The sequence below is a fragment of the Myodes glareolus genome, chromosome 4, assembly GCF_982192425.1.
Source record: "Myodes glareolus chromosome 4, mMyoGla1.1, whole genome shotgun sequence".
NCBI classification, from domain to species: domain Eukaryota; kingdom Metazoa; phylum Chordata; class Mammalia; order Rodentia; family Cricetidae; genus Myodes; species Myodes glareolus.
Window position 1 is genome coordinate 115,527,616 of NC_142029.1, and position 21,809 is coordinate 115,549,424.

General features: G+C 38.1%; 1 protein-coding gene across 1 annotated transcript in view; it reads left to right on the forward strand.

Moving 5' to 3' along the window:
- Cntn5 (contactin 5) overlaps nucleotides 1-21,809 on the forward strand; it is a 1,188,481-nt gene that overhangs the window by 1,105,031 nt on the left and 61,641 nt on the right. Inside the window, exons 17-18 of the mRNA XM_087905876.1 lie at nucleotides 9,492-9,650; nucleotides 19,602-19,751. Of these exons, the coding sequence (XP_087762002.1) occupies nucleotides 9,492-9,650; nucleotides 19,602-19,751 (309 nt within the window). The remainder of the gene's footprint in view (nucleotides 1-9,491; nucleotides 9,651-19,601; nucleotides 19,752-21,809) is intronic.

The window sequence follows — 21,809 nt, forward strand, 5'->3', positions numbered from 1 at the left end:
ATTGTTTGCTATTAAATATTCATTCATTTATTACAATGTACAACTTAATACAATGTTTTAATTAGTATCTTAACACTGGAAATATAATATAAAAAGTACCACAAGTGTAATTTCAAAATCCTGTTTGTAAACTCCAAAGGAGGAAGTAACCATTATTATAATAACCATGATTTTTATTGTTTCTATTTGTGATTTTAACGCTGACTAAAAAGTACATGAGAACACAGGCTTTGCCCAGACAGTGTAGGCAGGGAAGCCTTTAAGGAGATGAAATGTGAACATTGTGCTGACTGTAAAGTCTATGTAGCCTTTAAAAGGCAAATTGAGGGTGGTGGTGCATGTCTTTTCATCTCAGCACTCGAGAGACAGAGGCAGGCAATCTCTGTTAGCTTGAGACCAGCCTGGTCTACAGAACAAGTTCCAGGATAGACTCTAAAGCTACAGAGAAACCCTTTCTCGAACTCCCCACCTCCCAAAAATAAGGCAGATTGAGGACAGGCAATAATTTCAAAATAGATGAACTGGATGATAGACTAGATAAAGAGATAGATGGATCAAGATGTTTATGATAGATTAAATGACTGATTGATTGATAGACACTTGATATATCAATAGATTGATTGAAGATAAATGATAGATTGATAGATGATAGATAATAGAGGATAGATGGACAGATACATAAATAGATAATAACAGATGGATAGAGATAACAGATAAATAATTGGTAGATGTAAATAGGTAGATGATAGATAAAAGATGGATGACAGAAAATTGTCAGTTAATAGATAGATAGGAATAAATGATGAGATTTACCAAAATTACATTTAAAAAATTCATTGTAACTATTAATTTCTCCTTTCCCAACTTTGACTAACCCTGCTGAAAATGAGTTAGTTACTCTCATGAGACTGAACACATTAGAAAAGACTCTACTCAATTAGATGAGTAAAATGTAAACAACCGAAGACATCCTCCCTCTTTGTGATGGATATTAGTGGCAGCAAATATCTAATAAAGACATAAAGAAGGCTCCTCACAGTGCTGCAGGATGTTTACATCATCTCACTTTCCTGTATTATAAACACTTAGGAACTGGAGAGGTGGCTCAAGTGATTAAGAGCACTGGTTGTTCTTTCAAAGTACCAGGTTCAATTCTCAGCACCCACATGGCAGTTCGCAACTGTCTATCAGTCCAGTTCCAAGGTATCTGACACCCTCACACAGACATACATACATGCAAAACCCAAATGTACATTAAATAAATAAATCATCTTTTTTTTTAAAAAAAAAAAAAGCATGTGACAGTGGTGCATGCCTTTAATCCCAGCACTCAGAGAGGAAGAGGCATGTGGATCTCTGTGAGTTCGAGGCCTTTTCTTTGTTAGTGTAGAGGTGAAAATCTCAGCAATCACTTATTAACATTTGTTAGTGCATATTAACATATAGCGTGCTACAAAAAGCAATCATATTATTGACTAAATATTTTGATCCTAGACGTGTTAGCTCACACCTGTGATACCAACCATGAAGAGACTGAGGCAGGAGGATTCCTGTGAGTTCCAGACCACTCTGAACTACAGTAATAGTACCAACCAGACACACACACACACACTACACATACATACATACACATTTGCATATGCATATACATATATATCTTTTCTTCAAAGTTTTATTAATGTTTATTTTCAGTTGAGTCTATAGAAAATAATCCCCAGGCCAGTCTGAGCTACAGTAATAGTACCAATGCACGCGCGCACACACACGCACACACACACACACATACATGCACTATACATACATACATACATACATACAGATATGCACATATATCTTTTATTGAAAAGTTTTATTATTGTTAATCTTCAGTTGAGTCTATAGAAAACACTCCTTTGTAGTGTTGGTTCTTTGCGGAGAAGTAAAATGTTTGTGGATGAAGATAAAAATGTTGTCTATAGAGTTCTTGGGTTTATTTATTCATACTAACCTAGTCCATAGGCAGTAGTGAGCCTGCTCTTCTGTGTTTGAAGGACATGTGTAGAACTTCCTTTCTGTGAGTAATGGCCACACCCACTTCCTTCCATCTACAGTACAGCTGTGTGTGTTCAGTAGATGGGACCCTCTTATTTATAGACCTGACCATAGAACTAAGAGACATGAGAACAGGAAGTGGGAAGTCCTTCTGTATATGTGTTGTTTTATTGGTTAATGAATAAAGAAGCTGCCTTGGCCTGCTGATAGGACAGAGTAAACCTAGGTGGGGAAAACTAAACTAAATTCTGAGAAAAAGAAGGCTAAGTAGGGAGAAGCCATGTAGCCTCTGCCAGAGACAGGCATGCTGCAACCTTGCCAGTAAGCCACAGTCATGTGGCAATACACAGGTTAATAGAAATAGATTAGTTTAAAATATAGGAGTTAGCTAGCAATACTCTTAAGTAATTGGCCAAGCAGTGATTTAAACAATAAAGTTTCCGTGTAATCATTTTGGGAGTCTGAGCAGCTGGGAAGCGAACAGGCGGTCTCCCCCAGCAAGAACATAGTTCTAGTCTGGAGGGAAATGTGATGAAAGCATATTATATGTATAAATGAAAATGTCAAAAAAGAGAAGTCATTGGGAATACTGTGGCATATTGGGATCAGATTTTCACTTCAGATTTTAAAGAATTTAAAAATAAGATAATTGGAGTCCTAAAAATCTTAATTTTCCCTCTTAACTTTTCTCTGTGTGTAAAGAAAAAGACCAGAATAGTCTTGCCATATACAAAAAATAAAAATAAACTTAATTATTTTATTATATAAAAGTAATGTTTTACAGTGGGATGTTTTTGAAAGAAGTAGTCTTAGGATCAGGAGGAGCTTGTGGTGAGTCAGAGAGTTCAAGAGAGCTACTGGCATAATGTCAACTGTCCCCTAAGGAGGGGGGCTCCTCGGTCATCTCTGTGAAGCCATAGACAGACAGTAACTCTATAGCCTGCTCCCCAACTTCTGCCCGAGACTGGCAGGAGGGTGGGCAGGAATACCACAGAGAATCAGTCTGATCCATCTGACTGTGACCCCAGTGTCGTCCCTCCTTCATGCCTGTGCCGCTCCACTAAAAGAGCATGGAGTGCTGTGAGCGGCCTTTCAGCGGCAGGAGTAGGGAGAAGGTTCCCATTTAAGGTATAACTTGCTGATAAGAGAAATAATTGACTTGAACTGGATGACTAAGTTATTTAGAAGTTCCAGGCTCTGCAATGCTGCCTAATTAGTGTCTGCAGTGGTGGCTCCTTGTTTCAGGATACTAACAGAAAAATAAACTTCGGCGGTTATGAGGCGACAGATCCTTTCCTGCTTTTAGAGTCAACAGCTCCTTCAGAAAAGACTTTTTTTGTTGTTGTTGTTAGAAGGTACCAATTTCAGGTAGCTTCTTGGTTAGGGGTTGGAGATGAGATCAACAGTCCTCTCAGCACTGCTTTGACTCTATGGATGCCTGTGAGTCTCTGAAGCATGATCAGAATATATTGCATGACAGCAATGCTTTGCAATTGAGAAAGAAAGAAAGAAGGAAGAAAGAAAGGAAGGAAGGAAGGAAGGAAGGAAGGAAGGAAGGAAGGAAGGAAGGAAAGAAGGAAGAAAGAAAGGGTGGGAGGAAGGCAGGGAGGGAGGGAGGAAGAGAGGGAGGAAGGGAGGGAGGGAGAGAGGGAGGGAAGAAGGGAGGGAAGAAGGAAGGAAAGAAGGAAGGAAGGGAGAGAAGGAGGGAAGGAGGGAGGGACGGAGGAAGGAGAGAGAAAGGGAGGAAGGGAGGGAGGAAGGGAGGAAGAGAGAGGAAAGGAAAGAAAGAAAAAAGGAAGGATAAAAGAAAGAAGAGAAAAGAAAGGGAAATTGTTACATAAGCAATAGAAGTGAGAATGTCCTCAGCTGCTCCCCTAATAATTGTACTCAGGAACCTAAAGGAGGGAGCACCGAGAAAGCAGGACTTGGCTTCTTCTTCTTTGTTAAGGAGTCCTCAGCATGAGGACATAAAACAGAAAGTACCTGCCATTGATTTCCGGGCATTGATCCCTACTGGTCCCTATAAAATGTCCTGAGATTCCTACAAAGTAAGTGGTGACTTTCTCATACATAGACACTAGCTACTGTCACAAATCCCTTGGCGCTGAGGCATTTTTCTTTCGATAATCTATTTTCAAAGATGCTTTCTGTAAACAGATGCAAAAGTCTTTTAAAAAACATTTACTACCTGGGTTGATTTTTAGAAAAACAAGAACTAGAAGAAAACGGAGCCATTAGGAGCTAAGTTTAAAAACAAAGATAGTTGATACATTAATATGCTAATGAATTCACTCCCTAAATATAAAGAGGAAGTTAACTGAGCTGGCAGTCAGCATATATTGTCTAAAAATATTTTCTTTACGAATACAGCACTGATAAACCAATACTAACATAATAACAGTAAATTGTTTTCGCCTTTATTAGAGCTGAATATTATGGCTAATTTCTTTTAAGAAGAAAATCACACCACCAGATATTTAGGGTAGCATTGCAGTAATATATTCATAAGAAATCTTTCATATTTATAAGGATTTAGAAAAATTATTTGCCATAGGTTACAATGCTCCAAGTTTCTAATATGGCTTCCTGTGAAATCACTTTTCTCCCCATTTGGTAGCTCTTCTGTCTTTCTCTTGCCATTTTAACCCTGACTAAAAGTCATTAATGCAAATATGCTTTTAAAAAGAAAACATCACATCCGTTCCCTGTAAAACATACTGATAAGGTTTTAAAACATTTGTTTATTTCATTAGGCAGCATTGCAAACTCAGAACACAGCTTCCTCCAACCTTCCATTACTTTACAGTCCTTCCATTTGTCTGCCTTTCATCTTCTCTGTCACAAACATTTGCTGAGGGCCTAATAGATGTCCAGTACCAATCTGGCTGTTCATATGAGTATAAATTTCAGAAAAACGATTGCAGCCAATGAAGTAACTCTTATCGTTTGCATTCCTGACACACTTGGAAGTGGTGGTTGCTGCCGGTATGTCTGTGAGAAAAGTTTACCTCTGCCACCTCATTTTAACACACTGAGTGCTGATCACTAATCTTGTCGCACCCAGCAAATACACTGGCACTCAGTGGATGCTTCCTTGTTAAGCAGGTTATTCTTACAGCAACATATACGTAACTTCCTCTAGAGTAGTAACTCTCACTATCTTCAACATCTTCCTAACCCTGCCATTCTTTAATACAGTTCATGACGCTGTGGTGAACCCCAACCATATAATTATTTTTGTAATTTTACTACTGTTATGAACCACAGTATAAATTTCTGTGTTTTCTGATAGTGTTAGGTGACCTCAGAGAGGTTGAGGACCACTGTTCTAAGGAGTAACCTGAAAATCATTTGAGAAGTATCACTCACTTATACTGAGGACTGAAAAGAAGGGAAAAGCTGGCTTAGTGCTTAGGGCACTGCCTGTTCTTCCAGAGGACCAGGTTCAGTTCCCAGCACCTACATGTTGGTTAACAACCATTTGTGATTCCAGTTTCTAAGAATCCAATGCCTTCTCTGATCACTCAACAGTGCACATACATACATGTAGGTGAACACTTATATGCATAAAACAAAAATAAGTCCTTTTAAAAATAGAAATATGCATAAAGAAGAAATCTTAAATAAGGTGATTTCCCACCTACAAGTGATAAGTCAATTCATTTCTTTCTGGTATTTTCTTCTACATATTTGACAAATTACTATTAATTCATTTGTAGTTACATATAATTTTTCAATGTACTTTACTTAGCTCCATGAAGACTGTGTTGTTAAATAGATTTTAGTAATAGATTAATAATGGCTGTCTAACATTTTATCACAAGGAGTTATAACTTGAATATTTCATGATTATCAAACAGTCATTTGTTTATAATGGTTTGTAATTATGAATGACTAGACAGCTTAGACATTACACTGGGTTCATAAATCTCTGCTACTGACTGTTTTGCTACAAAACGTATTTTTGGTAAATAAATGCAAATAGAGAAAAGTTCTTGAAAGCTTATGAAGATTTATCATGGTATATATTTTGGAGAATAAATTATCTTTCCAGTTGAAGCATTAGAAAATATTGGGTAATTATTAGTTATAGTCTTAAGATATACTAAACATCTTCCTACAATTTTAGTACTCAGAAGGGAAAATCACTTATTTAACAGAAACTCCTTTCCCCATATGACCTTGGTCATGCAAGTAAGCAGTTGCAAATATCACTTGAAGAGACAAATAAATAGAATGCTAAAAATACAGCAGAATAAATGGTTTACTATGGAATAGATAAAAAAATAAATTTGACCATGATTTCTTATATAAACACATCACCAAAACTTCTCAACTTTTTGAAAAATATTTGAGGGCCCCTACCCCAAAGTTCCTTTAAACAAGCCCACAACAATAAACAATTTTGAAACCTGTTGCTATTAGCCATTGTTGTCCTCAAATTTAGTCTGTTTGAAGATACGCAAATCACGCTCTCCAAGGACTTGAGCAGATAGTCGGCACAGCCGAGTCATCCTAAGGTTTCCTCACACACACACCAAGGGAAGCTGGAGGTCTTTGAAGGCTGTCTACTGTGTCTGACCCCGGGATTGGGGCACATGGGTGAGCTGAGAACAAACTAAATGTTTCTTTCTCCTCATGCCTCTGTCAAAATGTCTTTGGAATTCCTGGCATAATGGTACCCTCAATATAGTTTGACTTGAAAACTGTCCCCTAACTTAAGCCCTAACCAGCACTGAAGAAGGGTTGATGAATATCAAAAGCTTTTAATGACCTCATCTCAAAAGTCAAAGAGTGTTAGACACTTTTACTCTCATTGATAGAGTCCAAAGGCCATGGGACAACTCAGGTTCAAAGAAGGAAAGGCATAGATTCTGCTGCTCAGTGAAGGAACGAATTGTATTGCGAGGAAGGGAAGGGAATGGTGCCCCTCTCCACATGGACTTCACCAGTGGTTCAGTTGGCACCTGTCTTTACTGCATACTTCACCTGCACTTTTCTTTAACACACACTTTCTCTTTCCTTCCTTCATTGGAAACTGTTTTCCATATTAATAGTTAAAGAAAGGTTTGAGTAGTCCTTGCTACTTTCAAAAATCAGATTTTGCCCTCAAATCCATATTTAAATCTCAGCTGGGCTATTTATTAGTACTGTGACTATGGCAAGTAATTTCTTTCATTATTATGGATGCTCAGATTCCCTGTCCTATAATAAAACCAAACATATGGTCTGAATAATTATCAAATGAATAGTCTCTTTCAGGTTTCTACATCCCCTCTGTGAAATAGTAAACTAATAATTAATGTCTAGGAAACATATAGTATGTCCTCTTCATATAATATAAGGTGGTGAGAGTATGGTAGCTACTGGCGTCATTGCAGTATTCACATAGAAATCAAGTTATTTACATAATTATTTTGTTCTTACAGATGGTTCCCTGTGCTCCTGTCTCTATAGTCCAATATCTTCTCAGATGCATTCTTCCACATCTGCATCCCTCTCCTTTCTTTTCCTTACCAAGTCCTTACCTACCTTTGCTGACTTAAGCATAGATATTTCTGCTACATTAGCAGACTCTGGCACAGTCCTAGAATTATCCACGCTAATAATTATATTCTTCACTTTACCCCTGCACACCAATTTTTCACTCAAAACTATCTCATCTTCACAAAAATAAGTCACAAATGCTGTCAGTTGCCCCTCACAGTACAGATCCCACTCCTGAGTCGTCTTCCTGTAGTAGTCCATGTTCTTAACTCCTCTGTTTTTCTAAGCCATTAGCACCTTCCTGACTTCACCTGAACCACACAGTTGCTCACATTCTGCACGTTTTTGGTGATGAGTAGTAACACATATCCAGAGCTCTCACCTTGCACCCATACTTCTGACTTCTTTCCTAGGCCTTGTTCTGGATATTCAAAGCATGCTTATTTGTTAAGTTTCTCTTTTAGAATGATTCAATCCAACTAAACCTGGAGGAAAACCATTGTTGTGTTTTCTGTATTCTCTCTCACATTCTTTTATTACATTTCTACTCAAAGCCTTCCTTGATGACCTTCCTCCCATAAGCTCACTTTCACACACACCCAGCCACCCTTTGGAGGACTTAGATTCTTCCATAAAGAAAACAATAATTGCCTTCTAGAAGGAGCTCTTGTGCCATCTCCCCTTGTTATTTCAAAGCCATTCTGTGTTTTACTGTTTCTTCCACCACTTCACTTAGAGGAAAAATTGCCACTTCTCAAGGCTTTCCTTTGCCTCCTTTGTTCAAAATCCCAATTCTATCACATTGATGTTAGAACAGTCTGTAACTTCCAAACATTACTATTTGGTGACCTGTTCAGTGAAAAAAAAATACTCATCTCCTGTCTCCTAAAAGTATCATTTGCTCGTCAAGGTTTTAAAATGTTCCAGCTCACCACTCCTTTCTTTATTTCTTAGACATCATGATCATCAAATCCAGCAAGTAATATGCCATTTACATATCAATCCATTGATTAGTCATTTAAAATATCTCCTGTGTATAGTCTTCATATAGAAGCAATCTACAACTTGCATAATTTACACTATGGAATATGAATATGACAACATGAAAACTGTTATTTCTTCTAATCACTAAATTTTAAATAGATATATATATATATATTTTAATCCCCTTAAAATTGATATTTTAGCCATAATTAACAAATGGGACATTTCTCCTCAAATCATATTCTGACTATTTCTTCAAAACAAAAGCTACATGGAGGTGGACCAGTTGTCTCTGCTTTATACTATCCCTTAAAGACAAAGAGAAAATTCTTCTTCTGTGAATCACTGCTATTCCACTGCATCACCAATTCTAAAACAACTTAATAAGAGTCTCCTTTGAATTTCCACAGAGCATTACATATAAGTCACTCTAGGCGGATGTCCTTACCTTCCTTCCCTACAGCACTGCTATTTCAGAATACTCTGCATCCTCTTGACCAGAATCTGAGTTGCTCAAGATAGCACATTACATGATTTGCATACTGAAGGTTTCTGAACTGTAATATATCTCCACCCACCAAGAGCCCTTTGGTATAAATGGCACTGTGTCTGTTCCTGAAGTATTATTGCCTGCCTGTTTCTGCCTCTGCCTGTTATCTGTGATTGATTTTAGCAGCCACAGTTCATATTGACATTCATAGCTTTGTGTCTGCTTCTGATTATTTTTCCTTTTCCTATAAAATATAATGCTAATTGAAAGTTGCCTCCAGGCACAAAATGTCAGAAAAAATATAATACATAATTAAGTTCCCCACAGAAATTCTAGAAAATAACTTGTATCCCATCAGTTTCTGCTGTCTATTTTCATTACTGAGTATGTATTTCATTAAGATGATCCCATCATTTGATGAGAACCACATTGGGAATACAATATCTTGTGACTGATTATAACGATCGGTGCTTAGATATATCCACTGCTTTTCCTATAGGTCCCCCAGGTCCACCTGGGGTGGTCATCGTGGAGGAAATCACAGAAAGCACAGCCACTCTCTCATGGAGTCCTGCAACTGACAACCACAGTCCCATCTCCTCCTACAACCTGCAGGCACGCAGCCCCTTCTCCCTGGGCTGGCAAACCGTGAAAACAGGTAAGAGGTCCTGGCACGGTGTCACACACAAAACCAGCATCTGGAGGCACCAGGTGCACTTGCTGTAAAGCTCACTCAAGATCATTTGTCAACTGCAGAAATGCATTATTATTCTTTACCACCTTGATCTCCACTGTGGATTCTTTCCCTGCGCCCTCTAAAAGCAACCTCTTTTCCCTTCTTCTGTTCATAACTTGCAAAAAAGGGACCACATTGAGTCTCTGTTTGTATGATGAACTAACTTTCAGATTCACAAAGAAGTCGTAAAAATTGCACTGTACTAAAAGCCCCTGTGGAGCCACTCCCCAGCTTCTTTCAATTATCATACTGCACATGACTCAGCAACAGTTATCAAACCAGGGATGTGACATCGAGCAATGCTCTTGGGTAGGATCCAGGCCTCCCTGGGAATTTATCAGTTTGATGTAGAGTTGTTCTCAGGGTGCGGCGCTAGGGAGTTCTTCACATTAAGGTGTACAGATACCTGTCCCCATAGGAGAGTTGCTAGGGGGTTCTTCACATTAGGTTGTATGTCCCCATAGGAGGGTTGCTAGGGGGTTCTCCACATTAGGTTGTATGTCCCCATAGGAGGGTTGTTAGGGGTTTCTCCACATTAGGTTGTATGTCCCCATAGGAAGGTTGCTAGGGGGTTCTTCACATTAGGTTGTATGTCCCTATAGGAGGGTTTGGATGCAGAATTGCCACAACCCCAGAAGCTTCTACTGTGGCTTTCTAATCCCATGTCAGTTTTATTTATAAAATGAAAAGCTAACATGAACTGTGTGTCTAAAAGCAGTGCACTATTTTAATGTCTGTGTTTAACATGTTTCCTGCCCTAGTTTCATTATTTAAAAAATATTTTCATCACTAATGATTTCCTTTGAATGTCACAATGCTAACGTTCTCCAAGCTTTCCTATGTAACTGGAAGTGGTGGCACAGGTATTTATTAAAAGTTACACTTCCCAAGGGCTACTAGATAAGTGTTTAGTATCATGTTCGAATACACTTTAAGAATAGAAGAGAGTTTTCTGAAGGAATTGTCTGCACAGACTGGGGATGAGGGATTCTGTTGCAGTTTAAAGTTAATTCAACTGCTTAAAAGTAAAATATAAAAATCAAGCTAGACATGATGGGAGATCAGTAAAAGGACTGTAACACATTTTAATACAACTTCGGCTACATAAGAATCTTGAGGCCAAATGAATGACATAACAAAACCCTATCTCAACAACAGCAAATAAGTAATGTAAAAATCATTAAGATGATGTATGAGTTCATTAACAGTAAAACTAAAATGCAATACTATGACTATGGAATGGCCTATTGTATCTGGGTAAATGACACTTTGGCACAAGCTTAGCTTCACTCATTATAATTATGTAGAAAGAAAATGTGTTTTCCTACAGAACGTATTTTAGATCTTACCTGATAATAAGTTGCTGCATGAACTTAGACTTCGCTGTGGTTAGCAGGACTCTGTGTTGTATGTACCCAGATGCTTCCCATTTCTATTTGAAACACTGGCCTCATTCCTGGGTCCACCATAACCTTGTGCAACAAATGTAGCTCCCCAAGGAATAAGAGCAGTTATCTGGGTTGGTTGACATAGGAAGACCACAAATTCAAACTTCATGAGCGGATTAATTCAAGAATTCTAATCCACTGTTTGCCAGGTCTCCATCTGAACTTTCATGTGGGTGCTCAAAGATTTTGTTTTGTAGCTATGAAAAAGAATCATTGTGTATCTGGTGTATTCTCACACACCCCATCCTCCTGATGCTGTTTGTCACACAGACTGTTCAATTTCCTTCCTGGAGAGATGCTTAGGAGTTCATACATATTTCCTGATTTGCTCGATGCTTTACTAGACTATTTTGTCTTACAGTGCACATACTATAGCCATGAGTTTCTGCTCTTTATTCAACTAACTTTTTGATTGCTGCTTATCCTTTTGTTTTTATTTATTTGTTTTTGATGCATCTGTTTCTACATGGGTTGGAGAGATTAGGAAGAAAAGTTAGTTTGTGTTTGTTGACAAAGCTCTGCTAGAAAGCTATGTTTTTATCTTCTAAAATAATTTGAAAACTAGAGACTTTCAAGCTAGAGCTCTGTTTTAATTTTCTTCAGGAAGTAACTATTTAAAAAACTATTGCTATGGTTTATTATAAGGAAATACATTTTTCATAATTATAGCAATATTAGTATTCTTTCTTTCTATGCTTCACAGAGTGAAGAATTTAGCAGACTGATTCCTCATCTATCTGACTTTTTTGTCCAAAGCACAGTATCCGTTTCAGTAGCAGTGCAAGCATGCCATCCTAGGGCAAGTCCATGAAGGAGACCTCGAGTCCTAGGTGATCCAAACCAGTGTGGCTTTAGCCCTGTCTATAATCTAGCCATAATTATAATGCCTCCAGTGGAAAAATGTCCTCATGGGTGCAATAACTTGACTAATCAGTTCTTTTTCTTAATTGCTCTCATAATATAATATAATATAGTTAAAGTCAAAACAACTTCTAACCCTGGCATATATATTAGGATAAAAGATAAGTACACAGTTTATAACTTTTGATAAACGAGTGCAACTTATAAGCTTTTGGAAAACATTTAACATTCTTTTTTTAAGTAAATTTTATTAAATTATAAAAGTTTCCATTTCCGCCCCTCTTCCCAATACCCTCCCACTCCCCCCACTCCCTCCCCTTCTCCCTCTTCGTCCCTTAGGGCAGTCAGGGTTTCCTGCCCTGTGGGAAGTTCAAGTTCCTCCCCCCTCCCTCCAGGTCCAGGAAGGTGAGTATCCAAACAGATTGGATCCCCAAAATCCAGAATATGCAGAGGAAACAGGTCCCAGTATCATAGTCAATGGCTTTTCAGAAAGACTTCGGGCCAGCCACATTCAGAGAATCCGGCCAAATTCCGAGAATCTGGTTAGATCACGTCCTCGTTCAGTCCCAGTCCAACTGGCCTTGGTAAACTCTCATTAGATCCGTTTCCTTGTATCAGTGGGTGATAGCATCCCTCGCAGTACTGATTTCGTTTTTCATGTTCTTCCTCCTTCTGCTCCTCATTTGGACCTCGGGGGGCTCAGTCCGGTGCTCCAATGTGGGTCTCCGACTTTATCGCCGTCCTTCGTCAGATGAAGGATCTCTCTGGGAAGAACTCCTCAGCAGGGCAACAGGGCTAGCTGGTCTTCCCAGGACCCAGGAGACCTTAACATTCTTTTATGTGCCAAAATGAAAACAAATTCCTTACTTTCTGTTAGTTGAAATAAAAATTTGAGTATAGGCCTGCTAACTAAGAATATCTAAATTGACTTACAAATTCACATCTTATAATTGACTTATAAATTCTCCCTCATGCAGGGGAGGTTCAAAGTTAAATAAGAATAATGTGTATAATTGGAAGAAAGTATTAAACAGTCTTTGGCAAAAAGTTCATCTTCAAGTCCTATTTCCATTTAAGCAAATTTATTGTGCCTTAGAAATATGCTGTCATTTATGCTACTGAAAATTCTAAGGTGACCTGTTTTGCTTTTTCCTATGTTTACTTATGATTATCAAAAAACCATAACCATTACTGAACCTTGCATAACTTTAGGATGTTTCTTAAGCATTTATCATTGGTTTCTATTGTCTGTCTGTGGATATAATTTTCATGAGATGATTGGTTGATTAAATTTTTCAATTTGACAAGCTTGTCGATTATTTTATTAAATTCTTGGATGTGATGCTTTTACTAGGAAACGTATTCCAATGGGATTCTCCTCTTAGTAAGTATGCACCTCTTGGCTGCCTTTAATCACTGCTTTCCTTTCCTCTGTGAAGCATGTATTTTTTTTTGAAAGCAACCTATGTCCATGGCTCTAGCAATGATATCTTTATAAAAAAGTGCCAGCAATGCTTTTTAAATATTCTTATCTGGTTAAAATTGTCCATTATCCTTAATATCTTCAATATTGAGAAATCAAAATCCTGTTTTAATGATGACAACTTTGTTTGAAATTTATTTTATTTGTTTATGAATATTAATACCTTTAACTAACATTTTTGAAAGTCTTTATAAAAGGCAACAAATTTAGAGTTATCTAATCAATTTTGTTATAAGTTGGAAATTGATTGATTTATAAATTATGATTAAAATAGTGAAACATGAAGCTGGTTAGATAGCACAGTGGGTAAGAGAACTTTCTGCATATACTTGGGGATCTGAGTTCAAATGCTCAGCAAACATACAAAAATTTGAGCATGGCTGCAAATCCTCATAACTCCAGTTTTGAAAAATGGAGACAGGTGGAGGCTCATTGCTCAGTGCCCCCACTCACAAATGGTGAGTTTCCAATTCATTGAAATACCTCATCTCAAAGAAGTAAGGCTTTGAGTGATAAAGGAAGGTCACCTGACATTTTTCTCTGTTTGCAATATGTGTATGGTACATACACAGGCACACTAATATGCATCGCTTGCACCTCTCTCTCTCTCTCTCTCTCTCTCACACACACACACACACACACACACACACACACACACACTCATGGAACATATCAATTCTAAGGAAATAAATATAAACTGAAGAATAATAGAAAAACCAACTATGGAGTACTCATAACAAAGATGCACTAGCCAAAGGAGGCAGAGAGGAAATAACCTCTGAAGTAAAAATTAGAGTCAAATACAGTTAGCTCCTGGAAAACAGAGAGGATACCAAGTAAGCAAGAGCAACTGAGTATGTTTGTGTTGCTCATATGTCTGCTAAAGATTGATACTGATCGTTGATTTTATTCATCTTCTCTTCTTTTTAATTCAATTTAATTTTTAATTTTTATTTTTTATTACCTTATAAATAATATCATTTAAAATTTCCACTTCCTCTCTTCCCACTTTCCTCTCACTCCCCCACTCTCCCTCCAGTCCTAAGAGAGGAAAGGGTACCCTGCCCTGTGAAACGTCCAAGGACCTCCCCACTCCATCCAGGCTTAGGAAAGTATGCAACCAAACAGACTAGGATCCCAAAAGGCCAGTACATGCAGTAGAGAAAAATCCCAGTGCCAATATCATTGGTCAGTTCGGGCGCCCTCTTCTCCACTGCCCAGGGTCCTATCTGGGGACATCCCCGTAGATACTTGGGAACCCCTCTAGAGCCAAGCCTCTTGCCAACCCCAAAATGGCTCCCTTAATTAAGATATCTTCTTCCCTGCTCTCATACCTGTATTTCCTCCCTCTCAACCATTCCACTTCCCTAAGCTCTCCCCAACCCTCCCCTTCTCCCTTCTCTCTTTCCCTCTCCTCATCCCCCCAACCCACCCCCACCACCATGCTCCCAACTTGTGCCTGGCAATCTTGCCTGCTTCCAATTTCCAGGAGGATCTCTCTATATTTTTCTTTGGGTTCACCTTATTACTTAACTTCTCAAGGATGGCGAACTATAGGCTCAATGTCTTTTGTTTATGGTTAGAATTCACTAATGAGTGAGTACATACCATATTCATATTTTGGGGTCTGGGTTATCTCACTCAATAAAGTGTTTTTCTATTTCCATCCATTTGCATTCAAAATTCAAGATGTCATTGTTTTTTACCACATTAGTACTCTAATGTGTAGATGTGCCACACTTTCTTTATGTATTCTTCCATTGAGGGGCACCTAAGTTGTTTCCAGGTTCTTGCTATTACAAATAATGCTGCTATGAACATAGTTGATCAAATGAAATGATCATATGGTTTTTTCTTTCAGTTTATTTATATGATGGGTTACATTGATAGGTTTTTGTATGTTGAACCAGCCCTGCATCTCTGGGATGAAGCCAACTTGATCATAATGAGTGATTTTTTGATATGTTCTTGGATTCGGTTTGCCAGAATTTTACTGAGAATTTTTACATCGATATTCATGAGTGAGGTTGGTCTGTAATTCTCTTTCTTGGTTGAGTCTTTGTGTGGTTTTGGTATCAGGGTAACTGTAGCTTCATAAAAAGACTTTGGTAATGTCTCTTCTGTTTCTATTATGTGGAACACATTAAGAGTATAGGTATTAGCTCTCCTTGGAAGTTCTGGTAGAATTCTGCACTAAAACCTTCTAGTCCTGGACTTTTTTCTGGTTGGTTGGTTTTTGATGACAGTTCTATTTCCTCACAACTTTTAGGTCTATTTAAATTGTTCATCTGGTCTTGATTTAATTTTAGTATATGGTATTTATCTTTTAAAAAGTTCATTTCTTTTACATTTTCCAATTTTGTGGCATATAGGCTTTTGTAGTAAGACCTAATGATTCTCTGAATTTCCTCAGTGTCTGTAGATATGTGCACTCTTTCATTCCTGATCTTGTTTATTTGAGGGTTCTCTCTCCTCCTTTTGATTAGTTTGGGTAGGGGTTTGTCAATCTTGTTGATTTTCTCAAAGAACCAGATCTTTGTTTCATTGATTCTTTGGATTGATTTCTGTGTTTCTATTTTATTGATTTCCACCCTAAGTTTGATTATTACCAGTCTTCTACTACTCCTGGGTGAGTTTGCTTTTTTTTTTCCTACAGATTTCAGGTGTGCTGTTAAATCTCTAATGTGAGCTTTCTCCATTTTCTTTATGAGGCCACCTTAGTGCTATGAACTTTCCTTTTAGTAATGCTTTCATAGTGTCCCATAGGTTTGGATATGTTGCGTTCTCATTTTCATTGAATTCAAGGAAGACTTCAATTTCTTTCTTTATTTCTTCTTTGACCCAGAGGTGGTTCAGTAGTTGACTATTCAGTTTTTATGAGTTTGTAGACTTTCTGGGGGGTGGTATTATTGTTAAATTCTAGCTTTACTCCATGGTGATCCAATAAGACACAGGTGGTTACTCCATTTTTTTTTGTATCTGTGGATGTTTGCTTTGTTACCAAGTATGTGATCAATTTTTGAGAAGGTTCCATGAGATGCTGAGAAGGTATATTCTTTCCTGTTTGGGTGGAATGTTCTATAGATATCTTTTAGGTCCATTCAATTTGTTACATCTGTTATTTCTCTGTTAAGTTTCTATCTGGTTGACTTATCCATTGGTGAGAGAGGATATTGATATCACCAACTATTAGTGTGTGGAGTTTGATGTGTGATTTGAGTTCTAGTAATGTTTCCTGTACATATGTGGGTTCATTTATATTGAAAGATAGATATTCCGGATTGAGACTTCATCTTGATAATTTGTTCCTGTTATGAGTATAAAGTGTCCTTCTTCATCTCTTCTGATTGATTTTAGTTTGAAATCAATTTTGTTAGATATTAAGATAGCCACACCCACTTGTTTCTTAGGTCCGCTTGATTGGATAACCTTTTCCCAATCCTTTATTCTGAGTAGATGTCTGTCTTTGAGGTTTAGGTGTGTTTCTTGTAAACAGCAGAATGTTGGATCCTGTTTTTGTATCCATTCTCTTAACCTATGCCCTTTTATAGGTGGATTGAGTCCATTGATATTAAGTGATATTAGTGACCAGTGGTTGTTAACTCCAGTTGTTTTTTTTTTTTTGGTGGTAGTGTTTGTGTTTTCCCCTGTTGGTGGAGGGTTGTCAGATGTCTGTGCTATTGTGGGTGCCGTTGGCTTCTTTCTAGTACTTTCTGTAGGACTGAGTTTGTGGATACATATTGTTTAAATCTGTTTTTGTCCTGGAATATCTTGTTTTCTCCATCGATGGTGAAAGAAAGCTTTGTTGGGTATAGTAGTCTGGGCTTGCATCCATGATCTCTTAGTGCCTGCAGCACATCTATCCAAGATCTACTGGTTTCATGGTTTCCATTGAGAATTTCGGTGCAATTCTGACAGGTTTACCTTTATATGTTACTTGGCCTTTTTCCTTTGCAGCTCTTAATATTGTTTCTTTATTCTGTATGTTTTGTGTTTTGATTATTATATGGCGAGTTGATGGTTTTTATTTTTATTTTTTGATTCAGTGTATTTGGTGTTCTTTAAGCTTCTTGTACCTTCATTGGAATATCCTTCTTTAGGTTGGGAAAGTTTTCTTTTATAATTTTGTTGAATATATTTTCTGTACCTTTGAGCTGTAATTCTTCTCCTTCTTCTACCCCTATTATTCTTTGGTTTGGTCTTTTCCTAGTGTCCCAGATTTCCTGGATGTTTTGTGTTAAGAATTTGTTGGATTTGCTGTTTTCTTTGATCAATGAGTCTATTTCCTCTATAGTATCTTCAGTGTCTGAGATTCTTTCTTCTATCTCTTGTATTCTGTTGGTTATATTTGTCTCCAGAGTTCTTGATCATTTACCCAGATTTTCCATATTCAGCCATCCTCGGTTTGTGTTTTCTTCATTACTGCCATTTTAGTCTTCAAGTCTTGAACTCTTTCCTTTACCAGTTTGCTTTTTCTTGATTTTCTTGGGTATCTTTGAGGGATTTTTTTTAATTTCTTCTAACTTTTTGTTTGTATTCTCTTCCATTTCTTTAAGGGAGTTTTTCACTTTCTGTTTAAGGGTCTCCAACATTTTCATAAGGTTACATTTAAAGTCAATTTCTTCTATTTCTACTGGGTGGGGTTGTTCAAGTCTTCCTGTTGTGTGTTCGCTGGATTCTGGTGTTATTGTGTTGCTTTTTAGGTTGATGACGAAGTTCTTGCATTGGCAACTGCCCATCTCTTCCTTCAAATGAGGCCAGCAGAGTCTTGGCGTCTTGGTTCAATCTTTGCTGTGACTGACTGTGTACTTGAGAGTTTTTCTTGGTCTGCCCTCTCTTAGGTCCCCTCAGTACTGGAACTGGCTCTCAGATCCCATCTGCCCTGAACCGGCTGTGCTGGTGGATCTAAGGACCCTGCAGATGAAAAGGAATGCTTGGGGGCAAGGTGGAATGGGATAAAGAAAGCCCGCAGCTGGGAACATGCCCAGCTGGATGGCCTGAAAAGCTTAGGGAATTGAAGGGGACCTGGACTCAGTTCCCCGGGACTGTCTAGCCATGGGACCACTCACTCACCATTCCAGGTCTCCTCAGCACAGGAATAGGGACCCTTGCTGGGCTCCAAGGTCCTCACAGAGAAAAGTGTGGGCTTTGGGGGTGGGGTGGGATGGTACAAAGGAGCCCCAGTGGCAAGACCACTCACCGTTGGCTCCCCAGACCACTCAGCCCCGAAGCAAACTGAGTTGGGGTATCCAAGGACCCTGCAGATGAAAAGGAGTACCTGGAGGGCTAGATGGGATGGGGTAAAGAAAGCCAGTAGCTGGGAACACGCCCCGCTGCATGGCCAGAAAGTCTTAGGGAATTGAAGGGGGCCTAGACTCAGTTCTCTGGGACCGGCCAGCCGGGGGGCCACCTGATCATTGCTTTTAAACATATGGAGGTCAGGGCCAACCTTGACTATTGCAGTTTCAATGATAGAGGAGCTGGTATGGTCTGATAAATGAATGATCAAGAGAGAATGGGACATGGTTTTGTAAAGATAGTCCTAAAAAGTTTCATGGTTTGTAGAATCAAAGTATGGTATAAAAATTATTCCAAGAAGAGATCAGAGTTTATACCTACTCCTCACATGCTGTCATTTCTAACTAAAAGATATATTCATATGTTGTTGTGGACAGGAAACAAAATATGTTTGTGAGTATAAAAAACATCTCCCTAGAAACTGAAGAGAACTCCATTTCTTGTGTGACTTAGCCTCTTCTCTAGGGCTTAGGATGGGAAAATTATTTTTAGTGTAGATCATGGTAAGTTCTTTGATAACCAAATGAGAGGAATACTAATGACCTACACACAACTTCAGCATATGTAGTGCTTACTTCCTGAAAGTTCATTTTTCGTAGTAGTTATACCTACTATGTATAGTATAGTAACGTACTATGAGGAAGCAGGACAGTTAGCCATGTATTATGAGAAATGACAGCACAGAATGAGGAAAGGATTAGTAATGGTGACATCATTGGCCAACATACATTTGTAACATTTCTCCAGCCTCTTAATAGCATGAAATATGTTCCTTCTCCGTAGTCCCAGAAGTCATCACAGGAGACATGGAGTCAGCGATGGCTGTGGACCTAAATCCCTGGGTAGAATATGAATTCCGAGTGGTGGCCACCAATCCAATTGGGACAGGTGATCCAAGCATTCCATCTCGAATGATCCGCACAAATGAGGCAGGTAAGAGCCATGGCACAAAACTCCTGTTTCATAGCTTCTTATCACTCTGAAAGGAAGCTGAATTAATTGTGACTGCTCCATGACTTTCGTGATGCATTTTCCAAGTATGCTGAATTTGTTTCCTTTAAAATAATTATTTTTCCTTCCTTTTAGTCGTTTTTATCACTGCTTCCATAACAAAGATTTATGAAATCTATGATTTTTTCCTTCCATCCTTAAACTTAAGTTCTCATGACGTAGGGGCATTTAATCTATTCTTCTAAGAAGCCCCATAACATTCAGAATAGTTTAACTTACCTTTCTACTCCCCGGTGATTGTTCTTACCTCCAATTATAATCTTTTTCCTTAGCGGCTCTCTGTTGCCCTTCACCGCCTAACCTGTATAAATTACACTTTTACACTCTGAAGAGACAAACAGAGCCCCTCCTTGGCCTGGTGCTCTCTGGAAAACTGTATCCATGATCTACCCATCTGCTACCTAGCTTAGAAAAACCAAGGGTTCTTCCTAGTCTTCCAGAATAAATTTGTCTAATTGAAGAAAACAGCCGAATGACCATATCAAAGAAACTCATTGCTTTCAGGATGAGGAACTCTCCTAAACATTTTAAGTATGCATCTACTTGTGCTTTTAAAATTTTGTTAACAAGCCACCATTGAATCTTAAGCCAAACCATTTTCAGATGATGCCTTTCAAAGGTTGTATCTAGCTTTATATCTGCCTCAGTCCTAGATTGCTGAATTAAATTTTATGTATGCATGGCATACTTTATTCCATTAAAGTCTCACGGAAGAGGAAGAATGCTGTGAAAGCGTGTACAGAGCATGCCTCTCACAGTGAGCTGGGAAGGTGAGCGCTGCCCACTTTGTACTGCTTCACTTGATGTCAAATTCAGCGGGACCTCCTAATGGCCTAGAACCAAGCCCTGAGTTTTGTAGCTGTTTCCTCAGGCAACTCAGATGAAGACACCAGTATCCCGAGGTAGCAGTCCCCAGTAACACACTATGCCTCCATTAAGTACCTATACTATATTCCAAGATGACATTGTTCTAATGGACCAACTAAACTTTGAAAATGGATAGCTACATTGGAGCGGAAAATTGTCTTAACATTATGATATTGGGATTATGAGAGATTATGCCTCTGTAAATTTCTCTTAATAAAAAAAACCTAAATTTCAAAAAGAAAAAGAAAAAAACTCAGGTGAAGTATTTCTATGTTAAAAGTGCTTCTTCCTCATATACCAAAAAGAATTTTTTTGCAGTTTTCCTAAAGAATATATTTTGGTATTTTTGGTCATCAAAACACTTCCATGAAGATAATATAACCAATAGAATAGGTTAGGCTGGCACCAGAGATCATGTCAACGCATACTATGTACTTGTATCCAGGAGTCCTTAGAAAACTCAGTACTTTGTGCAATGAATATACACCCAAAAAGCAAGCTTTACACCCCAAATATATAATTTGGTTCAGTCCAATGTCTTGGCATAAGGAGGTCAAACTAGCATAGAAAATGTCTATTTTTACTGTGGTGCACATTTATATTTATAGAGCAATTTCAATTTTCTTACAAGTTTTAATTAGATTATCCAGAGAGAGAGAAAGATATAAATAGATTACATGTTTAATTAATGAAATGTGCTGCTCTCATCAAACTAACGTGTAAATTTGAAAGACAACAGTGTGAATTTTTTATTATTTCAAAGATGTCGCAAGAGAGATGATTATAGATTAAGAAATTAATATGAAAATATGAGATGCTGAAACAGAAAAACAAAATGAATACAACAGCAGCAGCTGTTTCTTGTCTTGAACCTCACCATCCTACAACTAATACGTTAGAAACCTCCAAACGGTCAGGAAGAAGGGCAACTGTGTAATTTGCCATTCGGAAGTTTTTGCATTCTTTGTCTAGTAACATCCATTATTTCTAAATCTTTTCATGTAGTGCTAAATAGAACTTAGTGTATGTGTGTGTGTGCATTTGTGTGCACACGTGCAACACACACATACAGATGTGCACATATATGTGAAATTTATTGAGTTACATGAGTTT